The following is a 16,347-nucleotide window of genomic DNA, read 5'->3' as shown; positions in this document are numbered from 1 at the left end:
GCAGGCAGCTGGCTTTGGGGGTGGTGGTAGTGGGGGACTCAGTTCCCTGAGACTCCCACTGAGAAAAATACCATCCCCACCCCACCCCTGGCGCCAATTTCCAGGCGAGGGGACTGAGAGATGCCAAGGAGGCAAACAGTCCCGTAAATTAGGCAGGCATGGGGGGGGGGGAGTGCCGGAGAGTCTCAGAGGTAGCAAGAAATGTAAGATGGGGGCGGGGGCTGGAGGAATGGAGTAGCTGCCAAAAAGAGAGGAAGCGGCACAGAAACACCACACAAAGGCAGTTTGGCAAAAGAAATGCTTTATTCCCCATTGCAGCGCTGTATAGGAAGGTGGCCATCTCCTGGTTCTGTGCATCTGACGTAAAGGTGTCTCCTCCAACATCCCTCATCTGCCCCACTCCCAGTGCTGGAGAAGCGCAGTCAGTGGACAGGGCAGACTGCTAGGTCAGAGCTTTCTATGGCCTTTTCCTGGGGAGAAAGTTTTGAGTCAAGGGGAAGATTAGACCTCAAAGTCGGTGTAGCAGTCTGTCCTGCTGGGGAAATCCAGGTCCCAAGGGAAAGGCACCACTGCCGGCCATGTAGGGAAGCCAAGAGCCCAGATCTACAGCTTTTTCATGTAAGACTGAGGCAGAGAGACGATAGGGTTAAGCTGCCAAGTGAGACCCAAGGCAGAGGAACAAATGCACTCCCGGGAAGCTGAGGGGCTTGACAGCCTCAAGATCCAGGCCCAAGCCTCTTCTCCAATTCAGAGCATCTGGACATGAGAATGGAGTTTTAGTTCTTGGGAGTGGCTCTGCTCCAGGACAAAATGAGGACAAAGCTGGCAACAATCCCACAGACAGTAAAGGTAGAGAGCTGGGATACTGGACAAGACGGACACTCAATAACCACTCACAGACCACGGTGATTTCGAAGCTGTATGCCTGGATCAGGGTACAGAATAAGTTTTAAAAGCCCTATGCAACAGTTAAGTTACAGTTTCTGCCTGTCTCCTTCCTATAAGCTATTCCAAGGCAGAGGACAGGGCAGCAAGAAGAAACAGGAGGGTTGCCAAGGTCAGTAAGTGAGCGAGACTGGCCACCTCCCGGCCCGTTCCCACCCTGCTCACCCTATGGAATGGGACACTCCGCTGCGCCCCCACCCCCCAACAACATATGTGCTGTTGGAAGAAGGCCTTGTAAGGGCAGAGGTGGAAAACACTCAGCACATTCTTTCTCCTGCTTTGATCTGGAGTGTGACTACAGCAAGGACAAAGAAGTAAAGAAAATATGGGGGCAGGTGAGCACGGAGCATAATCCAGTCTAGGAAGGAGGACAGTGCTTCCCTGCCCAGTATCTAAATCTGCCGGGAGCTTTCCTCCACGTAGAAGAGCGGGAAGGAAATGGAAGTGTGTTGGGGGAAGAGGGGCAACCCCAGATGAGATGAAGATTTAAGGATCCCTTGTGATCCCCAAGATGATCCTGAGAGCATCAGCTGGGGGCTCAGACAAGAAGTCATAGCAGACATGTGGATTTCTGAGGTGAGGAGCCAGGAGGGCCTTCACCGAAGGAGTGACCACTTGATCTGTTCTTTGGCCGACTGCAGCACCTGCGGAGACAAGGGTAGCACAGAGGGAGTCTTGCTGAGGGGGAGAGTGGGGATTGGGTTCACTCTCTCCTCACTTGCCCTCCCTATCTTTAGAAGAATGGGGAACAGAAAATCCCCAAGGGTGGAGGAATAGCAGGAAGCTCTCTAAGGCCCTAGAGGACTGTCAGTTTGGGAAATTCACCCCAAATTCAAATCTATTGGAGGAATGAATAGTGACACATTCACAAGAAAAAAATGGAGGGTTACTGGGCATAAAGAGCGAGTTATACATCCAGATATATTCTTTGGGATGGATTCCCAGTGGGTCAAAAACTAGAACCCTCATGGTAGTGTACCCCTATGATCCCAGCACTCAGGGAGGCTGACACAAGAGGATTACACTGAACTAGAGGCCATCCTGGGCTACATAGTGAGTTCAATGCCAGTCTGAATTATAGAGCAAGACTCTGACTCAAAAGAACAGTAACATCCAGAACATTCCCTTGCCTTCTGAATCAGGTAGATAATTTATCTTCAGTCAGTATAGCAGGATGAGCTGCAAAACCTGCATATTCTAGGATATACACTGCTAGCTTAGACCTCATTTGAATAATAAGTGTGCATGTGTGCGACACACACACACACACACACACACACACACACACCCCATCTGCTTAAGGCAAGCCTCTGCTGGGGAATAAATCACTGGCAAGGCATGGGCAAGGAGGGTTGGAAGGGTCCAAAACAAGGCTGAGGGCCACTGCTCACTGGCAACTGAGAAGCTGGAAGTGGGGGTGGGGCCCTGGCCTGTGGGGCAGAGTTGCACTTCTCTACAATACAGACATGAGGGGACCAAGGAGGGCGGCTGTCTCTAATCTCATTCCACCTTAGCAGGCTGGGTTGCTATTCCAGCTTCCTTGCTGACCCTGTCCATGTGGAACGGCAGAAGGGATAAAGTCATACCTGAGACACAGTCTGCTCAGTGAGGGGAACATCTTCACCCTGTAGCACGGAGACAAGCATTTAGATTGGTGTCTGGTAGTGAAAAGAAAAGCCAGTTGTTTAAATTGAAGCAAAGAGCAGACACCCTAAACTTTTCCATCCCTTCTAGGACTGAAATTTTACTTGGCCAGAGGGATCATGCACACACAAGAGTCATTTCACCCATGTTACATTTTAAGGCAGGAGGACTTCTTAAAAGATTTATTCCATTCTAAGTAATCAGCAGGTTATCTGATCCTCAACTCCCTTAACTCAGGGGTGGGAGACCTGATTCCCTAGTCAGAGGAGACCTTTCCTGAATATCAATATCACTGGGGAAAGGATGAGGGGGAGCCAGGGGTAGTTTAATGGATCCCGCAAGGCCTGCTGGGTAACGACAGCATGTTAATTTGAAGAAATAAACTGCTGCAACAGCAGCCTGAGAAGGGAAAGGGGGGAGTCAGTGGGGGGACCCTCTCTCTTGCCACATAGAGACATATGTTAGAGGAGAAGATTAAACTATGCAAATGGAGCCCACGGCAGTTAAGGGAGAAGATTTGCCATTACCCGGCACTGTCAGCCTTCACTCTGTGGAGGTCAGAGCTGGGACATTCTGTGAATAGGGAGGTTTGAGTTGCTCAAACATCTCTGTGCCCCACAATTTACAGGTGGGCTCTCCATGTACCCCATGATCTCCACAGCAAAACTGGAGCCTTCTGTAGTTAACCCTGAGGGCCCTGAGATCACTAGCATAGAAGAGGACTAAAGTTCTGGAGACTAATAATCACTTCCCTACAGAGATTATCCGGTTACATAAGATGTTAAAAGAAGGGTAGTGGGTATAGCTCGATGACACAGTGCCTGCCTGGCAAGCACAAGGCTCAATTTCCACCACCAAAAAAAGGAAAAAAGGCTGGGCATGGTGGTGCACTCCTATAAACCCAGGCCTCAGGGAGCTGAAGCAGGAGAGTCTTCATGAGTTTGAGGCCAACCCAGGCTATAAAGTGAGTTCAAAGCTAGCTTGAACTATGTAGTGAGACCCTGTCTCAAAAAAAAAAAAAAAAAACCTTGAGAGATGCAAGACACTCCTCTGTCTCAGATGAATGGATCCACCCACAAAGAGAGAATAAGCCAATCTCAAGTTTCTTTAGTTTCAGAACTCTGAATATGAAAGTTTTATATCACTCATTCAACATGTATACGTCAAGTGTCCACTTTGTGCTAAGACTACATGACAGATTAGGCACCATGTTAGGGGAAGAACTAAGTTCCTTCTGCTTGGCTTCTTTGGGACACTAAGATGCAAAAGGAAAGAGAAGGTGTGTACTCCTTTAGCCCTGCCCTATACACACAGTCAGCAGGTGTGACTCTGGAGGGCTTCTGTAGGTAGATGGGGGATCCAGGGAAAACTTTTTTTTTTTTTTCAAAACTGAGGATTGAACTCAGGCCCTTGTGCTTGCCAGGGAAGCACTTATTCCACTGAGCCATCTCTTCAGCCCCAAGGGAAAACACATTCTACTTACCCTTAATGCCACTCGGTGTACCACTTGCTGCGGATCACTCTCTAGGATCACCCTACAAAGAAGAAACCATTGTTCACTCTGTCCCAGAGGACCAACTTATGGGGACAGGACTTCTAGGTACTCAGCCCACCTGCCATATGCCAGGAGCAGTCACCCATCCTCCCCGCCAAGATTCAGGCAGGTCAGAGAACTCACCCTCCATCTACGATTTCATCCACAGCCAAGAAAAGCCCCTCCATGTTCTCCAGCAGAGCTCGCTTTTCTACATTTTTCCTAAGTTTCCAAAAGAAAGAGAATCATCAGCCTGTGTGTGAAACACATCCCAGGATATTATCTAGACAAGGGATTCTAAACTAGACAAGTATGTTTCTACCAACCAAAATGGTAAGTGAGTAAAGTGAAGATTTTTTAGTTAATCCACTATAAACTTCTTCCTGTTCTTGTTTGAGTAAAGATCAAGAATATCAAGGAGGGGGTCGGAGAGATGGCTCAATAGAATAAGCACTTCCCTGGCAAGTGCAAGGGCCTGAGTTCAATCCCTGGTTCCACAAAAAAAAAAAAAAAAAAATCAAGGACAGTTTAAAACTCACAGTCAATAATATCTGACTATTCACAGGCTGATTATCAAAAGCTACTTATTATTTCCTATCATTTCTTTCCTACCTGCCACAATGCTGCTCATGGCACTGCTTACAAACAGACATGAGTGGGTGGAAAAAGGGAAATAAACAGAGGGAACACTCAATCTGGTGGTGTGGGAGGCGAGGAGAGGTTGAATACAAACCCTATCTGTGCAGGAGTGGGAGGAGTGCTGACAAACCTCCTAAGCCTCTCTGCTTTCCTTCCTTCCCCTCCCTCAGCAGCTCTGCTCAGGCCTGAAAAGAATCCCAGCAAGGGGACTAAGCACGGTCAGGGTCTGCAGCCACCAGCCAGAGATCCGGTGGTTGGTGCATGTGGCCTGTCACATCCGTCAGTTTGACTCTTTCACGAGATTACCCGAAATGAAGTCTATTCATTCACCTGGCTAGGAAATAAATCATCCCCTTCCTGAGGAAACCTGAGCCCTTCGCCCTGCTGATTTCGAGGGCTGAGAGCGCCTGCTGTTCTGCTCGGCATGGCTGTCTGGACAGGACTCACACGGGAGCTGCTTGGGGAATGACGTGTGGAGCCCTGGATGGTTTCAGGAAAAGGGTCTTACGTCTTTTCTGCCTTTCTTACCACTGTTTAGTGGTAGCTGGGAGGTGAAAAGGGAGAAGAGGCCAAATGGTACATTCTTCCTGCTCTACAGAAGGAAAATACTAAGGGCTAGGAGTGGAAAGTCGGAGTGTTGCCTCCACTCCTCAGGCAGAAATGTTTCATCTTGGATACTGCCTTATTGTACTTTTCTTGCTGCAAAGAATGGAGCCCAGAACTGGGTGTGGTGGCACACTCCTGTAAACCCAGCACTGGAGGTTGAGGCAGGAAGATTGCTGCGTGTTCTAGACCAACCTGGGGGGGGGGGGTGCTGGTGAGATGGTAAGGTGGTCTAAAGCACCTACTTGGAACAAGCTTAGCAAAGCACAGGGACCACAGTTCAATCCCCCAGCACCACATGCCAGTCAGCCCCGCCCCCTGGTGGGCTGAGCTGCCCCCCCCAAAAAAAAAAAAAAAAAAAAAAAAAAAAAAAGAGACCAACCTGGGGGCTACAAAAGTGAGCACAAGGCAAGCCTGAACTGCATTGTGAGACCCTGTCTCAAAAGAAAAGAAAAAAAAAAAAAGAAAAGAAATGAAATGAAACGAAACGAAATGAAGAATGGAGCCCAGGCAACCATCTAGAAGGCACTCAGGTTTCCGAGACAGCCAGAGACAGCAGGAGAATCACCTTCCTCCCCAGATTGTTCCTCAGGCAGACCTGCTGAACCAAGCTCCCCCCAGTATGAATTACTCAGAAGTAGTAAGCCCAACCACTTAAACTAAATCAACTTCCTAGTGCCTCTGCCAATTGCTCAATCCCTGGACCTGAAGAATAAAGTTAAGCCTGAAAAATACTTTCTCTCCCAAACCAACATCAAGAATGGCTGCTCAAACTGGGCATGGTGGTACAAGCCTGTAATCCTAGCACTTGGGAGGCTGAGGCAGGATGATGATCCAAAGAGTTTGAGGCCAGTCTGGGCTACATAGTAAGTCCAGGCCAGCCTGAACTGAGACCCTGTCTCAAAAAAAAAAAAAAAAAAAAAGGCTTCTCAGCTGATCATAGCAGCATACCCCTGTAATCCTAACACTTGAGCCTAGGGCCAGGGAGATGGCTCAGTAGAATAAGCGCTTCCCTGGCAAGTGCAAGGGCCTAAGTTCAAACCCCGGTTCCAGAAAAAAAAAAAAAATGAAGTAATCCTAACACTTGAGCCTGAGGCAGATCATAAGCTCAAGGCTACCTTGGCCCACACCATGTTATTGTGTCTCAAAACAAAATTTTTTTTTTAAAAAAAAGGCTGCTTACCTTAGCATCTGGCTCAAGGAGTCAAAGAGGCAGTTCAGAACAGCCATAAGCATAAGCTGTTGGGAAACAGAGGAACACAAGAAAGTTCAAGGCTCTGAAAACTGCTACCCAAAAGCAAAACCATCCACTTCATTAAGCATAAAAATATAATACAGGACCAAAAACCATAGGGTAAGAAATGAGAGCAAAACAGGGAAAAGCCCTGTGGTTTCTCACAGAAGTGAATTCTGCTACATGATCCCACAATATGAAGTCTCTTTTGGCCAAAAATTCAAAATGAACTTTTTTCTCACAGTCCTCTGCGGCTCTTTACCAACTCTGTGTGTGTCATTGGATGATGCAGGTGGGACAGTCACCACCACTATGTAAGGTCAGAGGAAGGCAGCAGCGGAAAGACATATCTTCTTCCTCCCTCCCTTCCTTTTTGTTTTGTTTTGTTTGGTGCTGGAGAGTGAAACTAGAACCTGGACTGTGCTCACCATGAACTTTAGGGTTGGCCAAATAGCTCAGCGAATTAACACCTACAAGCAGGCACAGGGGTTGGGGGTTTGATCCCTGGGCCTGCTGTGTGTGCTGAGATGGCAACTGAGACTAGGGTGTGGTGGCACACGCCTGTAATCCCAGCTCTTGGGAGGTTGTAAACAGGTGGATCACTATGAGTCAGATCTAGTAGTGGACCCTGAACACCCTGTAGACCCTTCCTTAACATACAAAAAACCAAAACAAAACAACAACAACAAAAAAAATCATGAACATGATAGCTATGCTGTCACTGCCTGAGCATGAACCTCTGAGTCAGGCAGAGCTGGGCTTGAATCACAGCTAGCCCACTGCTACATGTGCAACCCTGAGAAACTAGGCTGAACCACACGAAACTGACATTTGTGTAATTTAACAATGGCCAAATACAAGTAATTTTATATGGTTCCTCAGGGTTTGGTTTCCTCTGTGGTAAACAATGGCACTAATGCCTACAACTCACAGAAGTGCTGCAGGGCTCAAGTAACAATGTAGTTTGTAAAGCACTCACAGTAAAAATAATAGCTCAGTAAAATAGGGTCTCTCAAACCTTCCCTTTTGCTAGAAACTAGATGGAGGCGTACTTTTACCTATCTGCATGCACAGAAGTGGCTACTACTTGAAGTAAATAGTTCTCCCCACCTATAGGAAGCCAGTCAGGACTACATTCACACTCAGTCCTGTTCACACCATCTAAAAAACGGGATGCAGCTCAGTGGCAGAGCACTTGCCTAGCATGCATGAGGCCCTGTGCTCAGTCCCCAGGGGCAGAAAGGGCAACCATCGTGCTCACAGGGGTACACAAGCCCAGCTCTACCTGACTCAGAGGCAGGAATGTGCTCAGGCAGTGACAGTGTAGCCCTTGGGAGGCTGAGGCCAGAGGATCTCATGTTCAAGGGTACTCTGGGCTACATAACAAGTTCAAGGCCAGTCTGACTACAAGCTCTGTCCCAAGAAATGAAACAACAAGCAACACACACACACACACACACACACACACACACATAAAACACTGATTATTTTGTATACTGATTTAAAAAAAAAAAAAAAGGTCTGGGAAAGCTTTCTTTCTAAGCTGACACATTTGTAAGGCCATGTTTGTGTGCCTAGTGGAATCTCTAACCACTTAGCTAGACCTGTCCAAAACTAGAATCATGGTTCTCCTAAGCCCCAAACTGGCTTAGCCTGTCCGGCTGGCTTAGGAAGCAGGACCAGACTGCCAAGAGGACCAGGAATGCTCACCTCATTTTCGTAGGAGCTGCCGATCACATAGAAATAGAGATCGATACTGCTCTTGTACACCACTGTCAGGCCTTCCAAGAGAGCAATTTCACCTGTGAGGGGATGAAGAGGAACAGCATGATGAGGAAGTGAGGAAGCAGAAGGGAAGGAGTTCTCTGAACTCCGGCCTCCAGCGGCTTGGGGCTGAGGTAAGGAAGGCTGTGATGACCTCCAGAGCCCAAAGCTGATCTATGTATGGGTAGTAGGAGAAGGGAAGTACAAACCTGAGGGAGTGCAAATGTATCTTCTCCTTTAACCTCCCCTCCCCAATTCCCACCCAGTATACACATATTTCCCTCCTTGTGTATGAGACAGGATACTAGTCGATCCTTCGGAGGTGAAAATGCAGAGCGGTCACCTTTACAGACTTCCATTTACCTGCCCTAATGGATGCGGTACAATAAGCAGAGCTGCAGTTAAATTTGTCAAGTGAGGCTCATAAATCCAGGGACTAGACAGGTAGCTAACAGCCAACCTTCTAGCACGGTATTCCCGCGTGAGGTACACTCACCTCCCCATTACATTTCCGAAGAGTTTATTATATGAGGGGAGGAGGAGAAAAAGAAAAAGGAGGCAGAGTCATTTCATCCTTTTGCTGCAGTTTGGCCGCTAACCCTCCCTGCCATGGTTCCCCCAAGCAGAGGGAGTAGGAAAAGGAAAATGACCTACTGTCAGTGCGATGGGTCTTGTTGAAAATGTTCTTCTCAAAGGCCTTCTGCTCCTTGACACTGGGGTAGGTGTCGTCATAGTACTGGTCAGAGGGAATGGAGACAGGGTTGGGTCATTGGAGCAGGGAGCCCAGAATGATTAGTGACTATGTTTGGCCCTGGGACCTTGATTTCTCTCCTTTGAGGCATGAGACAAGTGGGAAATGCCGACATGGAGGAGGAGGGACTGCAGAGGCAGGGAGTGGGCGATGAGTAATCAAATTTTAAAAAATAAAGGGACTCTGTGGTAAGTAACCCCACTTCGCATTTCTGAGACTACTGAACCTCTGCCCCCCACCTCCTGTCTGCATTGTGGGAAAGCTCTCCTAAGAGCCAGATTCCCATCAAGTATTTCACAGGAGCTGCCTGAGCAGGCGGCAGTACCAGAGGAAATGACAGTCACAGTAGCACAGAGCGTGCCTCAGTCGCTGCCTCACATATGAAACTGAGAAACAGGGAAGACTGAAAATCTCTTGCATCGGGGTCCTCCCCATCTCAGCTTTCTTCTCTGCAAGCCAGAAGAGCAGGGGGCAGCCTAGCACATCTCTGAGCCCACTCCCAAGCTCTCCCCAGAAGGGGGCGGGGATGCCGGCTGCTAAACCCTTTTGCTCTTTAGGGGCCAATCCGTCGCAGTCAGCTGAAGACCTATGACAGGTCTGGCATTTAGTAACTGGATAACTGTTTCAAAAGGTGTCCTGCATAGTTACATCCAATTACAGGGAGGAACAGCTGGTGAATTCTAAACTAATCTCTACCTGCTGATTGATTTATGCTACACTCGCCCGGAGTTCAGACACCAGGGACAGAAGAAATTTCTATAGGAGGAGGGAGAACACCTCTCCCTGTGGAGGGAGAAGAGGGGTGTCCTTTTTCCCCTCTTACAGTAGATTCAAAGTTACAAACACCGTACCCAGGTGCAACTGTAAATGTGGGGCTAGAATCCTGGAATTACAAGAAATGTCTCGCAAGAACGCAGGCAGGAAAGGGACAAGGGTGAGGGACGCACCCAGGGTGCTTCTGATGTCTACATGCCGCTTTGTTCAGGAACTAAGGTTTTGAAGTTGTCCCCTGCTCCCATGCAGGGAACAAAGGAGGTGAAACACTGAGGACAGAAAGTAAGGAAATAGTAGAACTAAGGTACAGTAAAGGAAATGGAAAGCCCAGTGTAGTCCCAGCACTCCAGGAGGCTGAAGCAGGAGGATCACCTCAAGTCTGAGAGCAGCCTGGACAACACAGCGACACCCTGGTATCAAAAAATCCAAAACAGGGCTGGGTATATAGCCCAGTGGCACAAGCACCTGCCTGGCAAACACAAGGTTCTGAGTTAGAGTCCCAGTACCAAAAAATGCGAAAAAAGTAAGTAAATAAATAAATAAATGGTATTGTATCCCTTTGCTATAGGCCACCTTCATGCTATGGAGTGTACTTTTCCTTCCTACCTTTTTTTTTTTTTTTTTTTCAGAACCGGGGATTGAACACAGGCCCTTGTGCTTGCCAGGGAAGCGCTTATTCCACTGAGCCATCTCCCCAGCCCCTTCCTTCCTACCTTTATGTGGCTCAAAATTGCTCTGCAAAGCCTGTTTTTGGTTCCCCAATCTTTTTTTTTTTATTTGTGCTTGCACACTGATTCTACTGAGCCATCTGCCTGGCCCCTCCCCAACCTTTAATAAATATAAAACTTTGGGACCAGGGAGATGGCTCAGTGGAATAAGCACTTCCCTGGCAATCCCAAGGGCCTGAGTTCAATCCCCTGTTTCGCAAAAAAAGCCACCAAATAAATAATAAGTATAAAGGCCTCAGGTTCCCTTCCCAGAACTGGAAAAAACAGACAAACAGGTTTTATCCAAAGTAGTTTATGTACAGTGGAAGACTTCTTGGACTGGGGATGTAGTTCAGTGGCAGGTTACCATAAAGAAAAAAGAAGAGGAGATGGCTCAGTAGAATTAAGTGCATGCCTGGCAAGCGCAAAAGCCTGAGTTCAATTCCTGGTTCCGCCAAAAAAATTTTAAAAAGATGGAGGGGCCGGGGAGATAGCTCAGTGGAATAAGCGCTTCCCTGGCAAGTGCAAGGGCCTGAGTTCAATCCCTGGTTCCAAAAAAAAAGATGGGGGGCTGACAGGATAGCTCAGAAGCGCCTGCTTAGGCAGATGCAGGGGCTGGAGGTTGAAAGAGACTAGGTATGGTGGCGAGAGCCTGTAATCCTAGTGCTTGGGAAGCTGAAAACAGAATCACTACAAGTCCGATCTGTGTAGTGAGACCCTGCAGACATTCCCTGCACTAAATACAAAAAAAAAAAAAAAGAAGAAGACTTTTCAAAATTATACTATTGGAGAATATGACTTAATGGGGCCAAGTTCTAAAATTCAAACTTCAGAGTGTTTCAGTCCTGCTCCTAAACAAGTTTGAAAGGGTCTCTCACCTTGGCAAAAAGTCGATCTCCATCATTGTCCAGGATCAGGATGGCTTTGACAGTATACAGGGAGGGTTCCTGAGGAGATAGGAATGGATCTTTAGTTGTGAAGGGGCCCTCGCACCGGCAAGCCAGACACCTTCTTCCCCTGACCGACTGGGGCTTCAGAAGCTAGAGGCGCTCCTGTGTGTCCCCAACCCCAACATGGTTGTTTTCAGATACTGCCCACTGAGAATAATCAATTAGTAAGTGACCTGCACTGGGGAAGGGAGCATTTCAACAAAGGACGCCAAAGCAGCACCAAAGAAACACTGTCTCTGACTCACAGAAGGCTTAGTCATGGCAGGTCCTGCTGCTATTTCCAAAATATCTGGTATGGTCATTTTCCAAATCACCCTCCCTCCCTGGTTTCCCATGCACAGGGGTTATGGGATGTGACTCGGTTAATTAATAACACTGAAGGCCATCTGAAAACAGCGGTGACTGACTGCTTCAGTGTACTTGGAAGCTTCTGCAGTCTAAACTGCAGACATAAAGCAAGGCTTCCCGACACCACCCACCCACTGAATAGAAGGAAACGCTTGCGTGCAAGCACACGCACACACGCACCACTTCTCACTGAGAGACATCATCCCCAAGCTCTTACGAAACATAACTCCTCTACTAGGCCTTAACCACTACCACTTAACCTGCTAGGACTGAAGTCAACCTGAAGTCTGGGGGTGAAAGATTATAAGAAGATATGAGAGACACCCTGAGTCAGGGAGATATTAGGCAGGAGGGGAATTTCCCAAGGGGTGGGGATGTAGCTCAATGGTAGTAAGGTCTGGGTTCAATCCCTAGACAAAACCAGACTCAAACTGAGGCGACAGCCTATGGTAAAGGCCTCCAGGCTAAGCCTTAACAGTTACAATTAATTCCTTTTTCGACCACAAACAGGACTTTACAAAAACTGCAGTTCCCTGTTAGTCCCTCTCTTCTCTCCTGCTTTCTTCTAGGGAACCAGACAACTAGAAGAGGGAAGAGAAGACAGAGCAGGTAGCAGTTTATAGGTGGAAGGTACTCCCCACTTTGTACTCTTTGACTTTCTAATTAAATCCACGGTGTCCATGATGCCTGTGCTGAGAGGCAAGCCTGTTGCTTCTCTCTCTCGGGCTTGCTTAGGAGACCCAAGGTGCTCAAAGGAGCCAAATGCATTCCCCAAGGAAGTGTTTAACAAAGACTCCAGGGTGAGAGGGAGAGAATTACACTGCCAGAATCTACAAAGGTAAATTGGCCCCTGAGGCTTGAGAAAATGTATAGAAAGCATCTACCCTGCTTAAAAGGGCACAGGGGGGCTGGTGAGATGGCTCAGTGGTCTAAAGCACCTACTTGGAACAAGCTTAGCAAGCACAGGGACCGCGGTTCAATCCCCCAGCACCACATGCCAGCCAGCCCCGCCCCCTGGTGGGCTGAGCTGGCCACACACACACACACACAAATAAATAAAATTTTAAAAAAAGGGCACAGGGTGTGGATTAAGAATGGGAATAGGGCCGGGGAGATGGCTCAGTGGAATAAGTGCTTCCCTGGCAAGTGCAAGGGCCTGAGTTCAATCCCCGGTTCTGCAAAAAAAAGAAAGGGAATTCAGTCTTCTGACAGGGCAGAAAGGGATGTGCACTTTCCACTTGGATTCTTGGAGGCAGCAATTTTTCTGTTTTTCACTGATACACTCTTGTGTCTAGAACAGTATCTGTCGCATACTGAACTCTCAATAGATGTTCATTAACTGAAGGAATAAGGAAGCATGAGAATAAGATAAAAACTCTTGATGTATTAAGTTTTTAGGGGGACCTGTGATCATTAGAAGGCCACCCATAAGTGGTTTTTCTAATGTGACCATTTGGGGTGATATTTCTTTTTTTTTTTTTCCCATAATTTTATTGATAAACAAATAGCAATGAGACAGTTTCAAATCAAATTGGTAGGACAGTTTCAATAATTCACACATTGCATACATTCTTCCTAGTGGTTAACTGCTGTACAAGATGTGGACATGATATCCTATTTACAAACACCATTAGAACAAATCCCTCTATTCATTAAGAGAATGTAACTATGTATCTATCCTAACCACTTTGAATACACAGATACAAAATGGACATTCATCTGTATCCCCTTTTTTTTGTTAAGTTCCGTTATTTGAATATTATAGGTGTGTAAACTCAGCAAATTATTCTAAAAGAGTCCAGTAGCCCATAATAGTATTGGGTCTTCCGCTTCACTGGCAATGTCAGAAATTGTTGACCTGAGTCCCCTGTAACTCAACATAACAGCATGGCTTTACTTCTTATATTTCGTTTTTATACTTTTCTGCTGGATGGTTAAGACCAAGGTAAAGCAGGACCTATGCAACAAGAGTTATAGCTTTTGGGTCTGATAAGGTCAGTGAAATCCCCTCAGGATTTATCCTGAGATCCTGTACCTCAGATTGTTTGTCAGTGTCAGCCATATGGATGAGTCACGGCCATTGCTTGGCCAATGTGCTCTCTGTGAAAGCCTGAGAGAATGTTTTCTCTCCATGTGACTCGCCTTAGGCACGCTCTACATTATTGATCACTTTCCTTTTTGGCCCCATAATCTCCTTGATCAGACTGGGACCCTATTGAATTACATGACGTTACAGTACAGGTTTTCATATGTCCTGAGTCTTAACTGACCTTAGAAGGCTAGGGCCAAAATGTTGGCTTTCTTTGCAGCCCTCCTTTTTCTCTAATTTTGGTCTGCAAACTTAGGTTGTTAATCATCCAGAAGACAAGCTTATTGTTATTGGGGTGATATTTCTACCAACCTTTCCTCTCCTCTGACACATGCCTTAGAGCTGGCCACCCTATGTACACTGTACTCTGGAAAAGGCAGAAAAGACTCCCATGTCCAAATAAGGAATGTTGGCCTCAAATCACAAGCAGAAGCAGCTTTCCTAGCTCCCAGTTCCTCACAGAAGGAGCTCCCCATATAAAAAGGATAAAAATATGCTATGTACATGTGCCGACTCAACGAGATGAATGTAATTATTATGAATACACTGCAAAATATGTACTAATAAAACATAAAATCTTCCCAAAAAGCAGGCTCAGTTCTACAGCAACTTGGCTCTCAATTTACCAAGAGAGAGATACCAACAGGAATGAGTTTCCTTGAAGGGAAAAAAAAAAAAAAATCCAAATGAATGGAAATTTAGAAGTTGTTCTTCTACAACCTTTTCTCTAGAAATCCTTGGCTCTGACTCTACCCACATTCATGGAAACCTTAGAGAATAGCCCACTGGTTTAATCTGGATTTTAACCTGGCATTCACAACCAATTCTTGCAGCCAGTCTGGCATCCCTAGAAAGAACAGGAACACACAAAAAGTAAAGCCCACATGGCTACCAGCCAACTGGGAGAGCCAATGTTCTTGTGGCCAGCATAGTATGAGTGTCTGAATAGTTGGAGGCAAAAGGGAAACCTCCCTGGATTCTGCTCCTTGCTCTTTTCATTGGCTTCCTAGAAGATGAAAAGAAACAAAAGCCAGGTACGGTGGTCCATGGATGCAAGCCTCAGTCCTTTGGGAGGCTGAGGCAGAAAGATCAAAAGTTCCAGCCCAACTTGGGCAACTTAGCAATCAGGGAGATTGTACCTCACAAAAACAGGGATAGGCTGGGGATACAGTTCGCGCATTGGCCCTGGAAAACAACAAAAAATCCAAACATTACGTCTTGCTAAGCAAAGAGACAGAGAGGCCGATGAAGGCAAGGAGAGAGCCCAGAGCTGATGGCTGAGCTGTGGAAAACCAAAGATGCTATTACAGCAAAGGCTGGTCACCTCAAACTTCCCAAGGAGAACCACAATTAAGTGTGCTCTTCAAGCCCACTCTACCACTGGAGCCAGCAGCTTCTCCTTTACTTCTCCTACCACCTTCTGCAGTTGCTTCCCCTTCAGCCTGGGGCCTTTACCTCTTAGGAGTTCCTGCCATAAAACCAGCCAGTTTAAAGGCCCCAGAGGCCATTACTGGTAATATAATTTCATTTTAAGGTTTTGCAAAGGGCAAGTTTATAAATAATTCCCAGCAACCGAGAAACAGGCTTCCTGGACAGGGGACTAGCCTTGACCTTGTAACACATGACATGCTAGTTGTTGAGAAAGACCCTACAAGCGTAGGACCATATTCAAAAGATTTAAAAGGTCTATTCTTCCCTCCCACTTCCCAAATGGGTAGCTGCGAGAAAGCTTTCGAGACAAAGTTCTGTGATGCACTGACTTTCAGAGAGCCACAGCCTGAGTGTATAACAGAACTTCACCTCAAATGCTAACGGCGCCTGGAAATGATGTGTAGGCAGGCTGGCTTGTGGGAGGAGGTACAGCTTGGATGGATTACTGTGAGTGGCTTTATTATCAAGAAAACTAGAATGCACTCCTCAAGACGGCTGAAACACCATCAAACAAGCATCTAGGCTGCTACAAAAGGTGCTTTGACCTCAATCAGGGGTTTGTAAGGCAGGGTGAAAAGCATCTCCCAGAGCTCCCTCCCCTCAGAAGAGGACCAGAGTGGAAGAGCCATTTCTAGTGCTGCCCCCTGTGGGCCTTCTAGGAGATCTGCAATTGCCTGAGAGAGGAGTCTTAACAAAAATAAAAAGGCAGGTCTGGATAAAAGCTATTTGTGTATCTTTTAAATGACACTTATAGAGATAGGCTCTGAAAAAGAAAAACACTGAAATCAAGTTGGTTTAGGGCCCGGGGGATGGCTCAGTAGAATAAGTGTCTGCCTGGCAAGCGCATGATCCAGAATTCAATCCCGGTTCCACAAGAAAAAAAAGAAAGAAAAGAAAAGAAAAGAAAAGAAAAGAAAAGAAAAGAAAAGAAAAG

General features: G+C 46.8%; 1 protein-coding gene across 1 annotated transcript in view; it reads right to left on the bottom strand.

The window, feature by feature from the left end:
* Window positions 1–284: 284 nt before the first annotated feature.
* The window catches only part of Copz1 (coatomer protein complex subunit zeta 1), a 27,510-nt gene continuing 11,447 nt past the window's right edge, over window positions 285–16,347 (bottom strand). The window contains exons 2-9 of the mRNA XM_004637926.2: window positions 11,474–11,542; window positions 9,018–9,099; window positions 8,310–8,401; window positions 6,549–6,604; window positions 4,268–4,345; window positions 4,073–4,124; window positions 2,532–2,570; window positions 285–1,589 (exon numbers count right to left, since the gene is read on the bottom strand). Of these exons, the coding sequence (XP_004637983.1) occupies window positions 1,542–1,589; window positions 2,532–2,570; window positions 4,073–4,124; window positions 4,268–4,345; window positions 6,549–6,604; window positions 8,310–8,401; window positions 9,018–9,099; window positions 11,474–11,542 (516 nt within the window). The 3' untranslated portion in view covers window positions 285–1,541. The remainder of the gene's footprint in view (window positions 1,590–2,531; window positions 2,571–4,072; window positions 4,125–4,267; window positions 4,346–6,548; window positions 6,605–8,309; window positions 8,402–9,017; window positions 9,100–11,473; window positions 11,543–16,347) is intronic.

The sequence above is a fragment of the Octodon degus genome, unplaced genomic scaffold (genome assembly GCF_000260255.1).
Source record: "Octodon degus isolate 3935 unplaced genomic scaffold, OctDeg1.0 scaffold00093, whole genome shotgun sequence".
Lineage (NCBI taxonomy): Eukaryota > Metazoa > Chordata > Mammalia > Rodentia > Octodontidae > Octodon > Octodon degus.
This window is presented reverse-complemented; position numbering and strand designations above follow the sequence as displayed.